The sequence below is a fragment of the Chelmon rostratus genome, chromosome 5 (genome assembly GCF_017976325.1).
Source record: "Chelmon rostratus isolate fCheRos1 chromosome 5, fCheRos1.pri, whole genome shotgun sequence".
Classification (NCBI taxonomy): Eukaryota; Metazoa; Chordata; class Actinopteri; order Chaetodontiformes; family Chaetodontidae; genus Chelmon; species Chelmon rostratus.
In genome coordinates this window covers 2,269,520-2,286,649 of record NC_055662.1, presented here as the reverse complement: position 1 = coordinate 2,286,649, position 17,130 = coordinate 2,269,520, and the positions used below count along the sequence as shown (strand labels likewise).

At 41.5% G+C, this 17,130-nt stretch overlaps 1 protein-coding gene across 1 annotated transcript in view; it reads right to left on the bottom strand.

Moving 5' to 3' along the window:
- Positions 1 to 17,130, bottom strand: part of cacna1ba (calcium channel, voltage-dependent, N type, alpha 1B subunit, a) — a 137,525-nt gene that overhangs the window by 118,509 nt on the left and 1,886 nt on the right. The window contains exons 2-3 of the mRNA XM_041936942.1: positions 16,486 to 16,591; positions 13,667 to 13,806 (exon numbers count right to left, since the gene is read on the bottom strand). Coding sequence (XP_041792876.1) covers positions 13,667 to 13,806; positions 16,486 to 16,591 — 246 coding nt within the window. The remainder of the gene's footprint in view (positions 1 to 13,666; positions 13,807 to 16,485; positions 16,592 to 17,130) is intronic.

The window sequence follows — 17,130 nt, the reverse complement described above, 5'->3', positions numbered from 1 at the left end:
CTAAAACATGCAGGGCAGTGGTACTCCAGGACCAGGCTTGAGAAACAGTGGTATAGATAACACCAGCAGCCCCCTCGTGCCACTGTCAAAATTTCGGCGGCGCCGGAATTGTCTAGTTTTTACTATTATATTGTTATCAAATGTTTGTAAATATGGGGCATGAACCCAAGTTTAAATGGTGTATAAACTAAAGTAGCAAGTGTATGTTCACTTGTTGTAGGAAACTGTTCCCATTCTTAATCCTGCCTACAAAGCTCTTATTGGTCAATTGTTGATTGTTTCTCCAACCAGGAAAAACAGTCCTCAATGGGTCCATTAGATGTGGGCAGTGATTCAGTCTGGGGTAGGAACAGCTCAAAACTGGAATATCCAGCCAAATCTTACACAGCTGGCCACCCAATAATGCAAACCTACAGCATATTTAAAGGTATCTGTTGAACCATTCCTACTGGATATACCTTACTATCATAACTATATGTACGTCTACACAGTAGCTACTAGGCAGAAACATAGTGTATTCCCATTGTAACAGAACAAAGATATGAGCATGGTCATTGCACTTCTTAAATAACTAAAAGATTGTATAATTATTCTCAAAATAGGACATATTTTCACTATAATAACAAACATGAACGGTGGCTGCCATTGTGTCCTGATATGGCTTCTGTTGTGTTGCAGACACATCTCTCCCCACAGTTTGTTTTTATTGGAAGGGAGGGTGGAGGGAGTTCACAGCTCACATTTCCCAGCACAATCCTCCACTTCCCAAGAATAAAGTCCATTTAAACAAATGGCTTGGAGAGTCCCGTACAACGTGGCTGCCAGTCAAGCACCTCAATCCCCATCGGGCCTCTTCACCGCTGCACTGAGCACAGTAAATGAGTTTAAGTACACTACACTTCGACCGATGGAGGTTTTAGGAAACTGATACCAATATTTTAGTGTGATTCTCCTGAAACCTCACAGAAGTTTTATCATTATCTTTACATACTAACCCTACTTAATAATAAGTTTTCTTAAGCCTGAAATGTGGAGGTAATCACGATACTGTGAATTTGTGACTTCAGGATGCCACATTCCTTTTCCCAATAAATGTTCAAATGCTTATTGACCAGGCTCGTCTACTCTGCCGTGTGAAATTATACACACTGAACTGAATCAACTGCTAACTAAGCTTAAATGAAATGAACGTCAAAGTGGCAGAGTGACCCAGGTTCAATTCAAAGGGCAATTCCACGGATTCACAGAGCCACCTGATGTACGACCCAGCCTGTAAAAACAGCTCTGGGGGAGCTTTGTCAAGAATGAGAACATAATCCTGATGATCATACTTTATACTTCAGCAGCCCTACTCCTCCTCCTCCTCCTCTTTGCCATGTCTACCTGACTACACATTTCAGTGGCATTTCAAAAACAATTTGGTTATTCAAGAATGTCATTAACGGTTTCAAATGGCTCTTATAAGAGACACAATATTTATTTGGGCACAAATGTAACTGTTTTTTGAGTTTTCTTTTAGTCCAGTCAACTAGCCTAAAAGTCAGGGAAACTAGTTTTTAGGAATCTGTCTTGTTTTGAGTGGCAGGTAAGGGTTAATGTTTTTCTCTATTCCAGCACACAACGTCAGCCGATTGGACCTTTTACAACACTTTATTTATAGTAGAATGTATAATATCCCTTAGGCAAAGTATACTATAGCAATACTGTGCACAGCGCTTATCAAAGAGGATAAAATGCACTCTCTAACTGGGCTAATTCATCCACAGTGAAACCTAATCAATTATTTATTCATTTGCTCCAGACTTTCTCTTCATAGAGAGGCTGATTAGAGAGGAGCTCACTGTACAAACGCCACGGTCTGGCTTTTCCAGGAGATTTGTGGCGGGCTGTGTGCATTAGCCCTGACCACAGAGCCATCATCACAATGTCCTCAGTCTAGATTCTGATAACCCTCCCTAAATCACCAAAGCAGCTCTCTGGAGCCACAACACCTGATTTGCTGGCTGGACTCACGGTTCAGTGTTCACCTAACCGACACAAGAAGTGAAAAGATAAATAAATGAAACAGCTTCACTCACAGATCTGAAAATACACTGGATGGTCTGTTAAATGAACGTATGTGTTTGCTGACTCGTTGGGCTGGCTGACCGTTGATGAAGAACAAATTATTAGCTGGTCTGTGTCATGTGCTGCTCAAACGAAACAGATTCAACCTTGAATACAGCTATATACACAGTTCCCTAATACATTTTCGGTTCTTCCACATTTCGCTTTAATATTTAATAAATCAATTATGTTTGATATGAACTAATTCTTATAATCAAATTATTTTGGCTTTTTAAGGGTGCAGAGAATCTATTCAAGTTCTGGGAAGCAACTATATGTTTCATGAAAAAGCGTTGCTTGTGGTAAAAAAACTCAGACAATAATGACCTGACTCTGCAGTTCCTTGAACATCGCCTGTCTTTGCCTCTTTGAACTCATTGATTTGGTTTTCCAGCCAACCGTATTTCCAGCAGCAGGCAGCTGTTTTCTGTGAAAAAGTCTCAGTAAATGTTCATGCATCTTCACACTAACTGTGACGACGTTTAAGACCTTTTTTAATACTCCAAAATAAAGAAAAAACACCATTCCTGCAGCATACAATAAATAAAAGGCTACACTGTACAGCTTTATTATGTTTCATTACCTCATGCATCATGTGACAAGAGTCAAGCAACCAAGCATAAATTAAGAGGAGCCATGTGCAGCCTCATATTCAAGTCAGCACGCCTTCAGCTGTCAAGTTGGTAACACATTCTTCCTCTTCTGGGTTAGAAACTGCAGATCATGATCACACAAGGCGTACCACCACCTACTTCACAGAGTGCAGCAGACGGAAATAGAGCACAGGAACAAGAATTCAAACTCCGTATGAGCACATCATATTCAATGCCTCCTTTTGTGAAATTCCAGATATTTTAAATCATTTTTAGACCTTCAATCTTAAGAAAAATATTGATTTAAACTATAGTATCTCCCTCTAGCGTTTTTACTTTCATTAGGATCCAGCTATCCAGTATTTTCTTTTTTGGTTCCTTGCCTCTCACTATGTATGAACAAAAGGTCCTCAGCACTGTGCTGTATCACACACTGTTACTACCAGTGGCACTGTGAGCCAGTTTGCCAAACACAGAGAGCCAGTAGTCCCCAGTGTTGGTGCAAGGGGGGGTGTGGATGCTGCTGAGAGAGACAGCCAGGATCCTCTGTTGATCACAAGGCATTTACACAGCAAATACACCAACTGGCTTTTATCATAATCATATCAATATGCCTGTTGGTACGGCTGTGCCACTCCACAGTACATCTGAGACTACAGTGATCAAAGAAAACAGACGGGGGGCTTAGAGCAGTACAAACACCTATTTTCCTCAATTTCAAGACATTTTTTAACCAGAAAATATGGAAACTGTGGAAACTTTTCTGAGGCTTGGCAACATCTCACCAATATTTCTCCAAACCTGAACTATGACAGTACATACAGCAACCATGCACTGAGGCTGCAGCTAGAATAATACCTTCCTCTCAGGTGCAGTAAATGAAGGAAGGGCAACAATACGGAGACTACTCAAAAAAATGCAAGCATTGCATAAAACACCGGGCCTTATTTCCTTTTGTCAGAAAAGGAAATAAGGCCCGGTGAGAGAAAAGCTACAGCACAACAGTAAGAGAAAAGCAACAGCACAACAGTAAGAGCAAGAATGCTCATCGAGGCTGAAGATGATTAGAGACTGATTTGAACAGTGGCAGATCATGGGAATACATGTTGAAATGATTAAGTCATACAGATAAATACAGTATATGACTAGAGATGCAGTTTCTAAAACTGTCTCTGAACAAAAGGCTATGGGAATAAAGCACGACTATGTATGTTTTGCTAAAGAGCAGCGGTTGCAGCCTGTTACAACATACTGGCACATTAAATTTTCCCTCATTTTCTGAAATTCACTTGAGTCATTTGGCATGAGGCAACCAGACTGAGAGCAAGTGGAATGCAACCACAAGCACAAAGCATTTCCCATGAGGTCTGTCTACTTTTTGTATTACTTGTAATACAACCGCTGAAATGAAATACACAGCAGTATCTTTCTAACGTCTGCTGACACTCACTAACATCTGCCTCTACAACCTGCTGGTCATACCAGACCAACAGCTATTATCAGTGCAAATTACCAGGTCAAAGGTCAAGTTGCAAGTTGAACCTGGGAGTCCAAACTCACAAGAACTGGAGTACACAGTACGTTCAATATGCAAGAGGGACAGCAGATTTCTTGCTGATACCACCAGGCTAAGGTGATCACGTTTGAACTCGCCTGTACAACTATATCATCAATCTAATCTACTGTGTCTTTACAATTAAACAAAATCTAATATCCTGCACCACACTGCCTCTGATGTTCTAATGTACTGTATGGGTGCTGTATCACATTTTATTAATGGCTGATTAATACAAGTAGATACACATATAAACAGACAGACAGACAGACAGATGAGTGGAACACTGCCTTAAGATGCTTCCGGGGTTTTAAGAAACCTAAATAGGAACACATCCTTCAAGCAATTATAGATAAAATATATGAGTCAGACTTCGATCTATCACAGCAGAGACTCTGCTTTACAGGAATACCAATCATGAAAGTGTAAGCTAAGACATAGAAAGTCCTAAAATGATGAAATAAACAGATGAAATCAAACAAAAACATCCACCACCACCACCACCTCTGTGCAAAGTCCACTTGATCTGTGCCAGCATGAAACAGAGGCGCTGTGAGGCCACGATGTTGACTTGTGGGTTTAAATGGTGTTCAAATGCTGGAGAGAGGCCTGACTGGAGTCATTTACTAAGAGGTTAGAGGGAGGAGGCCGATCAAAGCCAGTTCTAGTTGTGATGTATATTAATGGGATTTGTGTAAAACTGCTTGTAAGAATGGGCGCAGCTTTGATGATACAATGTTATATGTTTATGTTTAACCTCTTTAACTTTGGATCTCAGGCATATTTGATTCTGCCCGTCCAAACTAAATTCTTCAAACAAAGCCACCTCATTCCTGAGACTGATATACTTCACTGATATCTGAGAAATATTACCATCGAACCGAGCGGTGCTGTGTGTGGGGCAGTGGGGAGGGAAGGTTGTACTGTAGGAACGAGCTACTGCAGAAATCCAACAGCAACTGCTTTGATCCAGCCAGCTATAAAGAGGAGCGCAGAAGTGAATCTATTCCCTCTGCGTTCAGCTCAATACACTATTGATCTGGGTGGGAGCACAGGGAGGCAGACATATGCTCTTATTAGCAACTCCCTACATCTTATTGGAACGTGGTAGAGGTCGGGGCTGGCCTACGGGACTGAAATCCAGGCTCTTCTGTTCATGCAGCCCACCTCATGATCTGATTAGCAGCTCATGAAAGATGGCTCAGGCCCATGTTCTGAGAGCAAGCACATGTACCATGTGCAACGGGATCAATTGATGGCATGTTCAAAATGGTAATGGCGTTAGAATGAGACGGCCCCTGAACCGCCTCACACATAAATACTATGAATTATTTAGGCTAGCTACCACTGTTTATAACGGCATCAACACTAGAATTTTAGCCTCTTGTAGACCACAATCTTATAGATGTGTTTTTGCAATTTAAGTGTTAATTTTAATTTCATATATTATTTCTTGTTTCTTAGGTTTGGGTATTGTGCTCAGCAAAGCAGTTGATGAAATTTGGGAAGACACTGACATTGTTACACTGAAGTCTGATCAGACAAACAGACAGGATGTACACAAGAAAACCCTTTAATCACGCTGTATTATATAAGTCACTTTATCTGGTAAAACTAAATGAGCACATCTGAAATGTCAGTAATCATTTTTCTCTCATTTTTTCATTCATATTTTCAGTCTCTTCTATTAGAATCTAGGTAGCCTCAGGTAGCAGGGCAGCTGTCATCCATAAATGGCAGACAGCTAGTGAACAGAGTTATCTGAATCGCGCAGTTGAATATTGACACACATCAAATCATTGCTTTCAACACAAGGCCTAAAAAGCCTTGAATCAGGACCACGATTCAGAGCTGTGAGCTGCGGTGTGCATCACCAGCATCAGTCACCTGTCTGATACCAAAACCTGTCAGACATGACTTATCAGTTTGTCTTTATTGCTTACCTAACTGGCCAATTATTCAGCTGTAATCAACAAATATAACACCACCATCACATGTTGTTTAATATGATGAAGACCACAAATACTGGCCTGCAGTTTGATTTAAAGCAAATAATTGCAATTGGAAGTTGACCTTTTTTCAACAACGTTGCCATGTTTCCAGATTGCAGCAATTACCTTGATGAGTACAATTTTAGTATTACAGATAGGAAAGATTACTAAGCTAAGACCACAGGAGTAATAAAAGGAAATGCTTAGATATGGCCGTAGATGGCAGTTAATGATAACGCTCCTTGCATTTCAACACTAAGACTTTGTGGCTTTTTTTCCTTTGTTGTGTGTTGATAATTGGCTGTAAACGATGTCATGGTTTGTCAGTTTGTTCCTGAGTTACGATGCAGGTTGACAGCAGATGCAATGTAAAACATCTTCAGTAAATATTGCTCTATAATCAGACAAGGAGAGGCCTGCCATAGAAAAGGCAGAGCCACAGTCGCCTGCGTACTTTAGAAAAATAAGGCGCATGACTCTCACCATTTCCCCCTGGAGACTCCTGTTACTATGCCATGACTGTCACTCTCTCCTCTTATGTGTATAAATAATGGCTGAATGCCCAGCAGAGTTCAGCTCCCTTTCTTGGGATTTATGAAAAGGCGTTATGGGAAACCCATGGAAACACTGACTGACATAGAAGCAGAATGAAATAACTTGAGTACACTGAACAAAAAGAATACAATCCATTCATGATGTACCAAAAACTCAATAAAGAAACAAAAAATAAAAATTCAGATCAGACTTTTGGACTGCTTCCTACTGCAGGGTGACAAATCCTGGAAAGCTCCCAAAGGAACACTACAAAATGGATAATGAGGGTCATGTGGCCAATGGAGGCAGCCAAAAGCATCAGTGGGCTACGTGTACTGTAAAACTTGTAAAGTATATGGCAAAGTGATCAGAAGTAGAATCATGATTCGGGATTAGCTCACATTCCTTCATTTAGAATTAATTACATTTAAAAATGGCTGATAAAATATAGATATACCAGATAGATAGATAGATAGATATACCAGTTTAAAGATCAATTGATCAACATTTCTAATATTAGAGGTCCAACATTTAGGGAAATACTCTTATGCTCACTGTCACTGCAACAGGTTGCTGTTCACCACGACAGAGTTGGAGCACAAAACTCCCCCAACAACCACAATGTGTCCTTTTTACATTTCTGTTTGAGTGTTTCAAGTTCCTATTCTGGAACTTCAGACAGAGCCAGAGTAGCTGCTTCCCACTCCTGACACCAACTCTGTACATTACACACAACCTTGAGATTGATATTGATCTTCTCATCTCACTCTCAAAAAGAAAGTGAATAAGCATTGCTTCCAAGATACTGAAATAGTCCTTTAAAAGGCTCTTAAGCCACTTTTAACATCAGCCCAATCTCTTCTTTATGGCCTATAAATTTATTGTAAATCCACTATACACTAGGTGCCCAGCACCAAAGAGCAGGCAGACCGATTTACAGACTAGCTAGGAAAGAAAGCCAAACATCTGGCAGCTATAGAATCACCGATTTCTCTGAGGAGTTAGTGAACACCAAAATAGAGATGAAAGAGAGTTAATATTGGACTTATATTTATCAGCTGGACACCAGTCACCAAATGAACAGAAAAATCAACTATGGTTTGCCATGTTTGATGTAACACACACACACACACACACACACACACACACACACACACAGAGGCAGCATGCTTTTCTCAAACACAAGCAAACCTGAATTCACTGGAAGCGGATTATGCTTTATTAACCCACTGCTTTTGTATCGGCCCATATCTTGGCCCTGGCAAGTCAGCCTCCATTAAAATGTACCAGCAGGTACAAGTAAAAACATGCATGGAGACTGTTATGCTGTTGTAGTAAAACCATATTGTGAGTAATCATTAAAAAACAAAGATAAACCCCGAGCCAATGGTGGCTGATGAGAAAATAGTGTATTAATACCCATATTCAACAGTTTAACCCTCGTGTTGTTGCAGTGATATTTTCATTTCACACTTAAGAAAACTATGAACGGTCATACGCTCATATTACAAACAGGCTGCTGAGCTGACTGACATTTTGAAGTCTTGTCCAAATGGGCTGAATCAGTGAATAATCAGTGAGTCATTGTTTCTGCACAGCACATCCTGCAGGAAATGGACATCCTCATGGATAAGTGATTTGTGGCATGTGCACACATGTGTGTGCATGCATGTTTAAGTGCACACGAATGCACGTACATGTGTGTTCAGCTGCATGCACTTAATGTGAGTGATCCAGTATCTACCCTGACAACATGGCTCAACCTGTCAGTGTGGCCTGGCACTGATAAGATGTCCAGACTGCTGCTGCAATGGCCTCTATCCACCAATTATGGTTATCATGTCAGCCTTCAGAGCTCCAATTTAATCAGACCTGCTTGGGCCACTCCCGTCCACACACACACACACACACACACACACACACACACACACACACACACACACACACACACACACACACACACAGGACGAGGCTCTGACTGCACACAGGCCGTGACAACCTGTCAATAACCCTCACCTCTCCACTCAGCACGCTTAGCTCAGATCAGATGCTGCATACACAAGTAAACACATCACCAGCTGTATAATACATAGAGATAGCTTCCATGACCTCACCCAGAGCTTTCTGAGGAGTAACTGTGAAGCTCAGTGACAGTAGCTTCGCCTGCTGCCATCTTGGCAGCACCTGACTGCACCAAACTCCTGGCTAATCCAAAAATGGACAAAGAGGTGGAGCGTGGGTGGAGCTGCGCAGACCGAATGAAGCCTAAATATATAAACTTAGCAGTGAGCTGTCACAAACAGTGGTCATGCCCATAATTATACAAGCCTTTAAGCGTTAATATGAAGTAAAGATATAAACATTTAGCCCTTTAGCAGGCTGTAAACATGTTTATTTCTGCTGTAAAGTTGGGCATTTTCATATGGTGGTGAATGAGCCTCTATTGACTCACTTTAGGCGCCAGCATCAAGGGGCCATTTGAGGAAATGCACTTTTGGCACATCTGCACTGGCTTCATTTCTCAGCCCTGGAGGTTGACCCCTGATACCCATACACTCAAGACAGGTGCACTCACACAGCTCATAAATACTTACACAACACTGTGCCATGGACATACTCGGGCTGTCTCTTTTTATTTTAAATTCAAACTTTCGCCAAATGTGGAGGAAAATGAAATATTTGAACTGTATTGACCTGTTCAATTTCAAAATGTACAGCCTGTGAGTGCAACACACCATGTGGTCCATCAGCGTGCACGCATGCATGACCTGCATGACCTATTGATCTTATAAGTAAACTAAGCTCATCAATTAAAATGAATGGTGAACACTGGTGAGCACAGCCATTCTAATCAGATAATCACAACACCAAAGCATCTGAGAAGCTGTGTGTGGAAGTATATTGGTTCTACGCCACAGACAGCAGAATGGCCAACAAAGACATGGCTGCTGGTTGAGCTACCTTACTTTACAACAAAACAAATCTGAGGAATGCTTCCACAGCTAATGGCACTGTACCTGATTGTAACAGCACACAACTCTATGACTTTTGGTCTTGGGTGGGGTCCTGGAAAAGCACCACCTAGGGACTGCTGACAGACCTAAATGCTCACATGGGCAACAACGGAGAAACCTGGAGGGCTTGACCTGAGTGATGCTTTGTCATCGAACTTCTGTGCCAGTCATGGATCGGCCATAACAAACACCATCTTCAAGAATACGGTGATACCAGAACACCGCAGGCCATAGATTGATGATCAGCTCGTGGACACCAGTGAAGAAGGAGGCAGTAAAGCTGAAGAAGGAGGCCTTTCCGGCTTGGTTGGCCCAGGGCTCTCCTGAGGCCAGAGGGGCTTATCCGAAGGTGCTGAAAAGGAGGCTGAGTGTCAAACTTTGGATCTAGGAGGAGCAATGCGGATTACGTCCTGGTTGTGGAACCGTTGAAGACTTGTAAGGCGAGTTTTCCCATCCAGTCTACATGCATTTTGTATACTTGGACAAGGTTTACGACTGTGTCTCCGGAGTAGTCCTGAGGGAGCCACCAGCCAGTCCTCATATAACCAGAGTGAGAGCTGTCCATATCTCAGCTGGATGTCAAACACATTTTCAGTGGGTGTTGGGCTCCACCAGGGTTGTCCCTTGTCATTCATTCTGTCTGTGATTTTCATGAATAGGGTCTCAAGGTGCAGCCAGGGAGAAGAAAGTGTCCAGTCTTGGGACTTCAGAATTGGCTCTTTGGAGCAGCTGAAGTGGTTTGGGCATTTGATCAGAATGCCTTATGGGCCTCCTTTGGAGGTGTTCCAGGCATGTCTAACTAATAGCAGAACACAGTGCAGACCCACAACATGCTGGAGAGATTACATATCTCATCTGGCTTGGCTCCTCCCCAGGAAGACCTGAAAAACGTCGCTGGGGAGATGCCTGGACTACCCTGCTTAGCTGGATGCCAATGCAATCCTACCCTGGATATCCAGTAGAAAATGGATGGATGGATGGATGGATGGATGGATGGAAGGATGGATGGATGGATGGATGGATGGAAGGATGGATGGATGAATGGATGGATGGATGGATGGATGGATGGATGGACGGATGGATGGATGGAAGGATATTTTTGTTGTATTCTTGTAACTCCTTTTTAGTCAGGGGTTGTTCAATGTCCCAATCCATATCACCACTGATGGCCCAATAGAAACTCCCTTCTGTCTTCCTGTTTGTCACACTTGTTTTACACAGTATATTAATATGTTTTTTTTTTTCAACTTTCCAGACTATATTTTATTTCATTCATTTAAGTATGGAACAAAATTCAACATGTACATTTGAAAGTAGAAAGGATAAGGCTGCTGTGTACTGCTTATTGTCCACAAATCCCAAGAAAAGACCAAAACCAACAATATGTTAGTCTGTCTCTCTCAAAACTCTCTGACTTTCCTGCCCTGTCTGTGGCTCTCAGTACCTAGCCCATTCATTGTGTTCATGGTAATGAAGGAATACGTCACCCAGTGCAATGGTGTGGCTTATTAATGTGTTTTTTTAATAGTTGTTGGACAACAACAGAGCCTATTGCACAGAGGGATAAAATACATCAGGTTTTGGGTACACACAATACTTGTTAGTAGGACAGTAGGTTTGGTCTTGGCTGATTTGAAAAATCTGCATTGCATTTTTATTGTAGTACATTACCTCAAATCCAAAATCACTCAACAACTTTATTTTCACTCTAATAAAATGAGTGGAAGCCTTTTGCTGCTTGAGAACATCTAAAACACTATGGTTTGCTTGAAACATACATGACACCAGTGCTTTGTAGTAAAGGGGATAAAACAGAAAAACACTGGTAGGGTCCCTGGATATACCCCTATGGATGCTTATGCAGAAACGCACACACACACACACACACACACACACACACACACACACACACACACACACACACACACACACACACACACTGAAAGAGCGTCATTCCAGCAAAACCAGACTCATTCTGGAGGATGACATTTATTACATTTTCACCGACAGCTTCCCCTTCTTTTCAGCCAACAGGGAAAAACACTCAGCGACTGCCCGTGACTTCCAGTGGGAGGGGCCGGGCGTTGATGAGGGGTTTGGGAATTGGCGGGGCTCTGTTTATTGCAGTGAAGTTCCTGACACAAGCCCCAATAGATGGGCCAAATAAATCTCTGTATCATTATGTAAGAGAGGCCGGGCGGTCCCCTTGTGGAACCGGCAAGTACCCAGGGACTATCTGCAGCGTAACAGCATCCTCCGCCACTACCCCCACCCTTCCCCACCAACCCCCAACTCTCCAGCCTCCTCTGCTCTCCACCCCCCTGCACCAACAGCACTATTCCCGTACCAGCTTGTTACACCCAAGGGATCCTCTCTGTTTACTCCACAGACTGTCTGAGATGATAGAATGACAAAAAAGAGCTGACAACTGGTTGATGGGCATTTCTACAGCATGAATCAATAAATAAATGGCAATATTGTGAAAGACGTGTACAATATAGCCAGGACAATCAGTAGGATCAACTGCTGAGTGGATCAAAGTCAACATTCAGCCTGCTCTGTTAGTCCACATAAATGAATACTTTAGAGCCATGTCAGCTTTACACGGTAATGACACGATTCAGGTAATAAAGTAGCTAAAGACCAGAGTATTAAGCAATAAAACTATAGTAACAGCTTAAAGGTTTTATAGAGATATAAGCAATTTGAAGACATTACTTTGGGCTGTGGCATCTCTGATTCTATATATCTTCTTATAGACTAAAATACTCATTGATTAATCCAGAAAAAACGTCTAATGAAATCAGTTGTTAGTTCTGTCCCTACAGCAGATGAGATGTGTGAGTGTACAAAAACAAGTGCAGTCAACACTTGAAAACTACTGACGGGCAGATGAAGCCTGATGAGGCTCTGGGGCTTTTTTCCTGCCAAAATAAGATTTGAAGCTTTGGGATAGTGAACTCAGCAGAAATGACTGGTGCCATTCATGACTGGGTCTAAAGCATGGCTACAACAACTTGCTGATTACATAATATAGTTTTAATCCCATGAATGCTCAACAAAGAAGGTCATATGTGTTGTTTAATAGTCACATATGCATAATATTCTTGTTCAAAATGTTCTAGTAAATGCACATGTTATTGTGTAAATACTACACACAATAATTGTTAAATGTATTGTCCAGGGAGTGTACATATCAAATATTTTGTCAGTATAAATGTTTGCATACTTCTGATCATGTACATCGCCATATTTCTCAACTATTCTCCTCTTTTCTACTCCCCCAGTGACACAGTATGTAGCAGCAGAGCATACAGTACAGTTTAGCTGCAAACGTTCAAACCTGTCACACTGATGAAGCGCCTTCAGAAGCATCAGTGATGTTTGAAGCTTTGGACAGCATCAATCATGTGATAGTCATCATAAGCTCCAACACAACGTATTGAAATAGCCTATTTCACAAGGGTGAAACAAGCCCTGACCGTCACTACTGGAAATTCTACATGTTTGTAAGTGTAAAGGCAAAACTTGTTACTGCTTTAAAATTTCTATGGCTTTCACACTTTCTAAATGTGTGATGTGGCACTACAAAAAATATTTCCCTGAAATCCTGTGTTGCAGAAATGTCTCATTTCTGCACTGTACAATGATTTCCCTCTGGTTTTCTGCACATCTAATGTGGACAATACCATGTTATCGAGACTGTTTATTCAGACAGGAAGAAAACACCCCGCCATCTGGAATGGCTTGGCTCTACTGATCATTAGAAACGCAACACACACACACACAGTCTCCCCTCCCCTCATTAATCGCTGCTGCCCATCAGCTCTGTCAGTTAGCAGCTGTATAAGCCATTAGGCCAGTGCTACTCACCCTGTTAGGACCACCACAAAGTCCATTACATTCCAGCCATTACGCAGGTAGGAGCCTTTGTGAAAGGCAAAGCCCAGGGCGATGATCTTGATGCCAGCCTCAAAACAAAATATTCCAATAAAGTAGGGCTCTGTGTCGTCCTGTTATGAAAAATAAAGAGGATTAATGAAATTACAGACTTCCATTTGGCCATGTCAATAAAATCAGATACTGGCCAGTCAATGACAACGTCGTCAACGTCCAATACATTGAAGGGTCTACATGATTTTTCTCAGCAGCTTCAGAGTATCAGTCTGTAGGTCTGTAAGACTCAGTGTCCCACAATCATCTCCAATGCTGTATCAGGTGCTTTAACACCCTGAAGAACTCTCGGGGACAAGCACTATTGAGGACACTGAAGTCATGTCCTCTGTTTTTTTTTTCATAGAATAGCACCTGAGGACCTGAAGGTGTCATACCATTGAAAAAAAAGATTCATTGTATGCATTTATTTGGGTGATTCCAGTGTTCTGGATTGAGATTTCATTTTGACTCCTTACTATTTCAGCAAAATTTAACCATTTCAACACCTGAACACGGCCCTGAGACAGTCGAGACGGTTTTGAAAGTTAGACCTTGGAACAGGTGCCTGAGCAATGGAGCCAGCAGAGCAAATGCACCCCCTTTATTCAATTAGGGAGAGCAAACTTATGGTTTTAGCTATCCCACTTTTGGACTAAAACAAGCAATAAAAAAAATCCCACATTTTTAGAGATCTCTTTCAACCCATCGTCGATCGTTTGCCACAGCATGCTCTGGCTGTCAGTCCACACAGGAGTCTGACTGCTTACAAAGGTGAGGAACATGCCATTCAGCTTAACTGTGATTGTGGACTAAAAATAGAACACAGGAAAAGATCTGAAATTAGCTAAAGGTAGGTCGTACTGTCACCGAAATGCTGAACCGAGCTGTGAGCCAACTTTATTATTTGTGATGTAGGAGAGGGTTAACACTCATAAATGCAGTTTAGCATCTTTTTCAAATGCAACAAGGGTTTACTCTGCTTTTTCTGAGTTCACCATTACTTAAGATTGGACAGTTTAGCCGGCACATTACCCAGAATCAGGCACCTCAGTGATGGTAGTTTATTTACAGAAAATATAATTGAGTTCAGTTCAGTACATAAAACATTAAAAGCAAGTAATAAATCATTTAAAACATTTAGAGGCATTATTTTTGGTGTCTGGTTTCTGAGGGGGGAAGGGGTGCATTGGGTGGCCTTGTACCTAAAATCCAAGCATTTCTAAAATCCTGGCTATTGCTGGCGAAGTACTTCGTAGTAGTCCAGTTGCTTCTTTGTTAAGAAAGTTATGAGCTCAAATACTATATAAATACTGGCAAAAGAAAACACTGTAGACAGCTCAAATTATAAATCTTAGTACCAGTTGAATGTTAGTTTGAACATGATGTCTGCTGCTGTCTACTCAAATAATGACATAATAATAATAATAATAATATCATGCATTTCAGGTGACACTGTTGTATGACCTGTTTTATACAAATAACTTGATTAACAGAAACAGAATACACACATCACCAATGTCACAAGCAGAAAATAGTAAGGAGTGAACGGACTAGAGCTAATTAGTAATTTCACTGATTCGTCAATCAATGGAAAATGAATCGGCAACTATTTTGACAATCGATTAATTATTTCAGTCAATTTTCAAGCAAAGAGGCCACTTTAGTCACTTTAGGATTTGTTGTTGAAATGAGAGGCCTTGAGCTTTTCTTTGTCATATATGTTAGATGTCTGAAGGCCTTTGTGCTTTGCACTGTTGCTCAGACTAAAGAAGTGATTTGAACGATCAGGAGTTCTGAGAAACTGCAATGGGCTTTTTAAAATTTTTTGGACATTAACATCTTAAACAATTAATTGACTAATTAAGAAGATAATTGGAGGAGTAATCAATAATGAAAATAATTCAGTTAGTTGCAGTCCTAGCATACACAGAGCCGCAACTCCCTGACAAGAGTCAAATACTCCTTTGGCTCCAGAATGTTTGTTGGGGCTCTGTAACGGCTAAAGAGGTAAAGACAGAAAAGCTGTGTACATGATTTCATTATGCAGCGACCCAGTCCTGATGACAAATCTGATCACTTCATATCATCATGAACTCTGTGGTATGTCTGTCAGAGAGGGTTTCAGCCCATCTCAGGGAGTGGATCAATGAAAGCAGGCAGCTGGGAGGCTCCTTGCCTCGGGGAGTGACATTTCATCCTTAAAACAGTCCTGCCCCTGCCAACACCACCAGCTCTTTGATTGGACAGAAAGGTTCACAGCCCTTGCTTCTTTTAATGGAAGATTTAACAAAAGACTTGGAGTGGGGGAGGGCGCAGCAGGGGTAACCTGAGGTAATGATGCTCGGGGGGGCTCAAAGGCAGCTCTGCAGGGTTCTGATGGATGAGGGGCCCCATCTGACACTGGGGAATAAAATTACTATTTTTTTATGTTTTTGGCCTCTGAAAATTACTAATCCATGAACATGTGGACTGGAAAAGGGGGAAGGATTGGATTAAGCAGAGCAGAAGTCTATTACTGGATTGCAGCAGTCTGCAGCTGAAAATAATTAGACCACTGTGATTGTAATTCTAGAATGATTTCACTTACAGCGAGATGTCAGCAACACTCAAAACATGTGTCTCTGCACAATCTGTCAATGTGGTAAGAAACTAACAGAGCAAAGCATGGCAGTGGCTGCTGTGCATTATCTTTTCTACTGTATGAGAAGTGAAGAGCTGCACAGTGGGAAATGGAAAGCAGTCATGTGGCTACTCACCAAACGCTCTGACATCGGTGTTTTGTCTAAGGCCGGTAGGTGTTGCTCCAAGGCCAGCACAATGCAGTTTGCTATAATGGTGGCCAAGATCATGTACTCAAATGGAGTGGCAGTGTTAAGGAATTCTTGTGGAAAGCAAATTCACAGGTTACTACACATACAAACACACACAATGCCATTAAACCGATACAAATAACACGAAGTAAAGATGAAAAATTGAAAAATCTATCCTACTCTTAAAAACCACAACTGGAAACATACTTTCTGGACCTAAATTGCTGCTTGGTGTTCGATGGCGTAGCTTCCTTACAAATGTAAAAGACGAGTGATACATTTTTAAATCAGCTACGACTAAATTTTACATCAGATACTTCTTGGCTGCCTCATGCATCAGTGGTAAATGTCTGTCTTTGTGTCAGTGTTTCAACAGACTCCAGCAATGCAGCATAAGATAGAACTTACTGAAGGTCCCAAATCTACACTCAATCTAAGTCACTAGTACTCCACAAGTAAACTACACTTAATGTGTACATTTGGTGTAATGCCCCTTCAATGTTGGCCAGCACCGGGGGCAACCCACCAGTGTCCTCAATGATTCATAGAAACAAGTTCCTGTCAGATGAAAGTACAATTATCACCATTCTG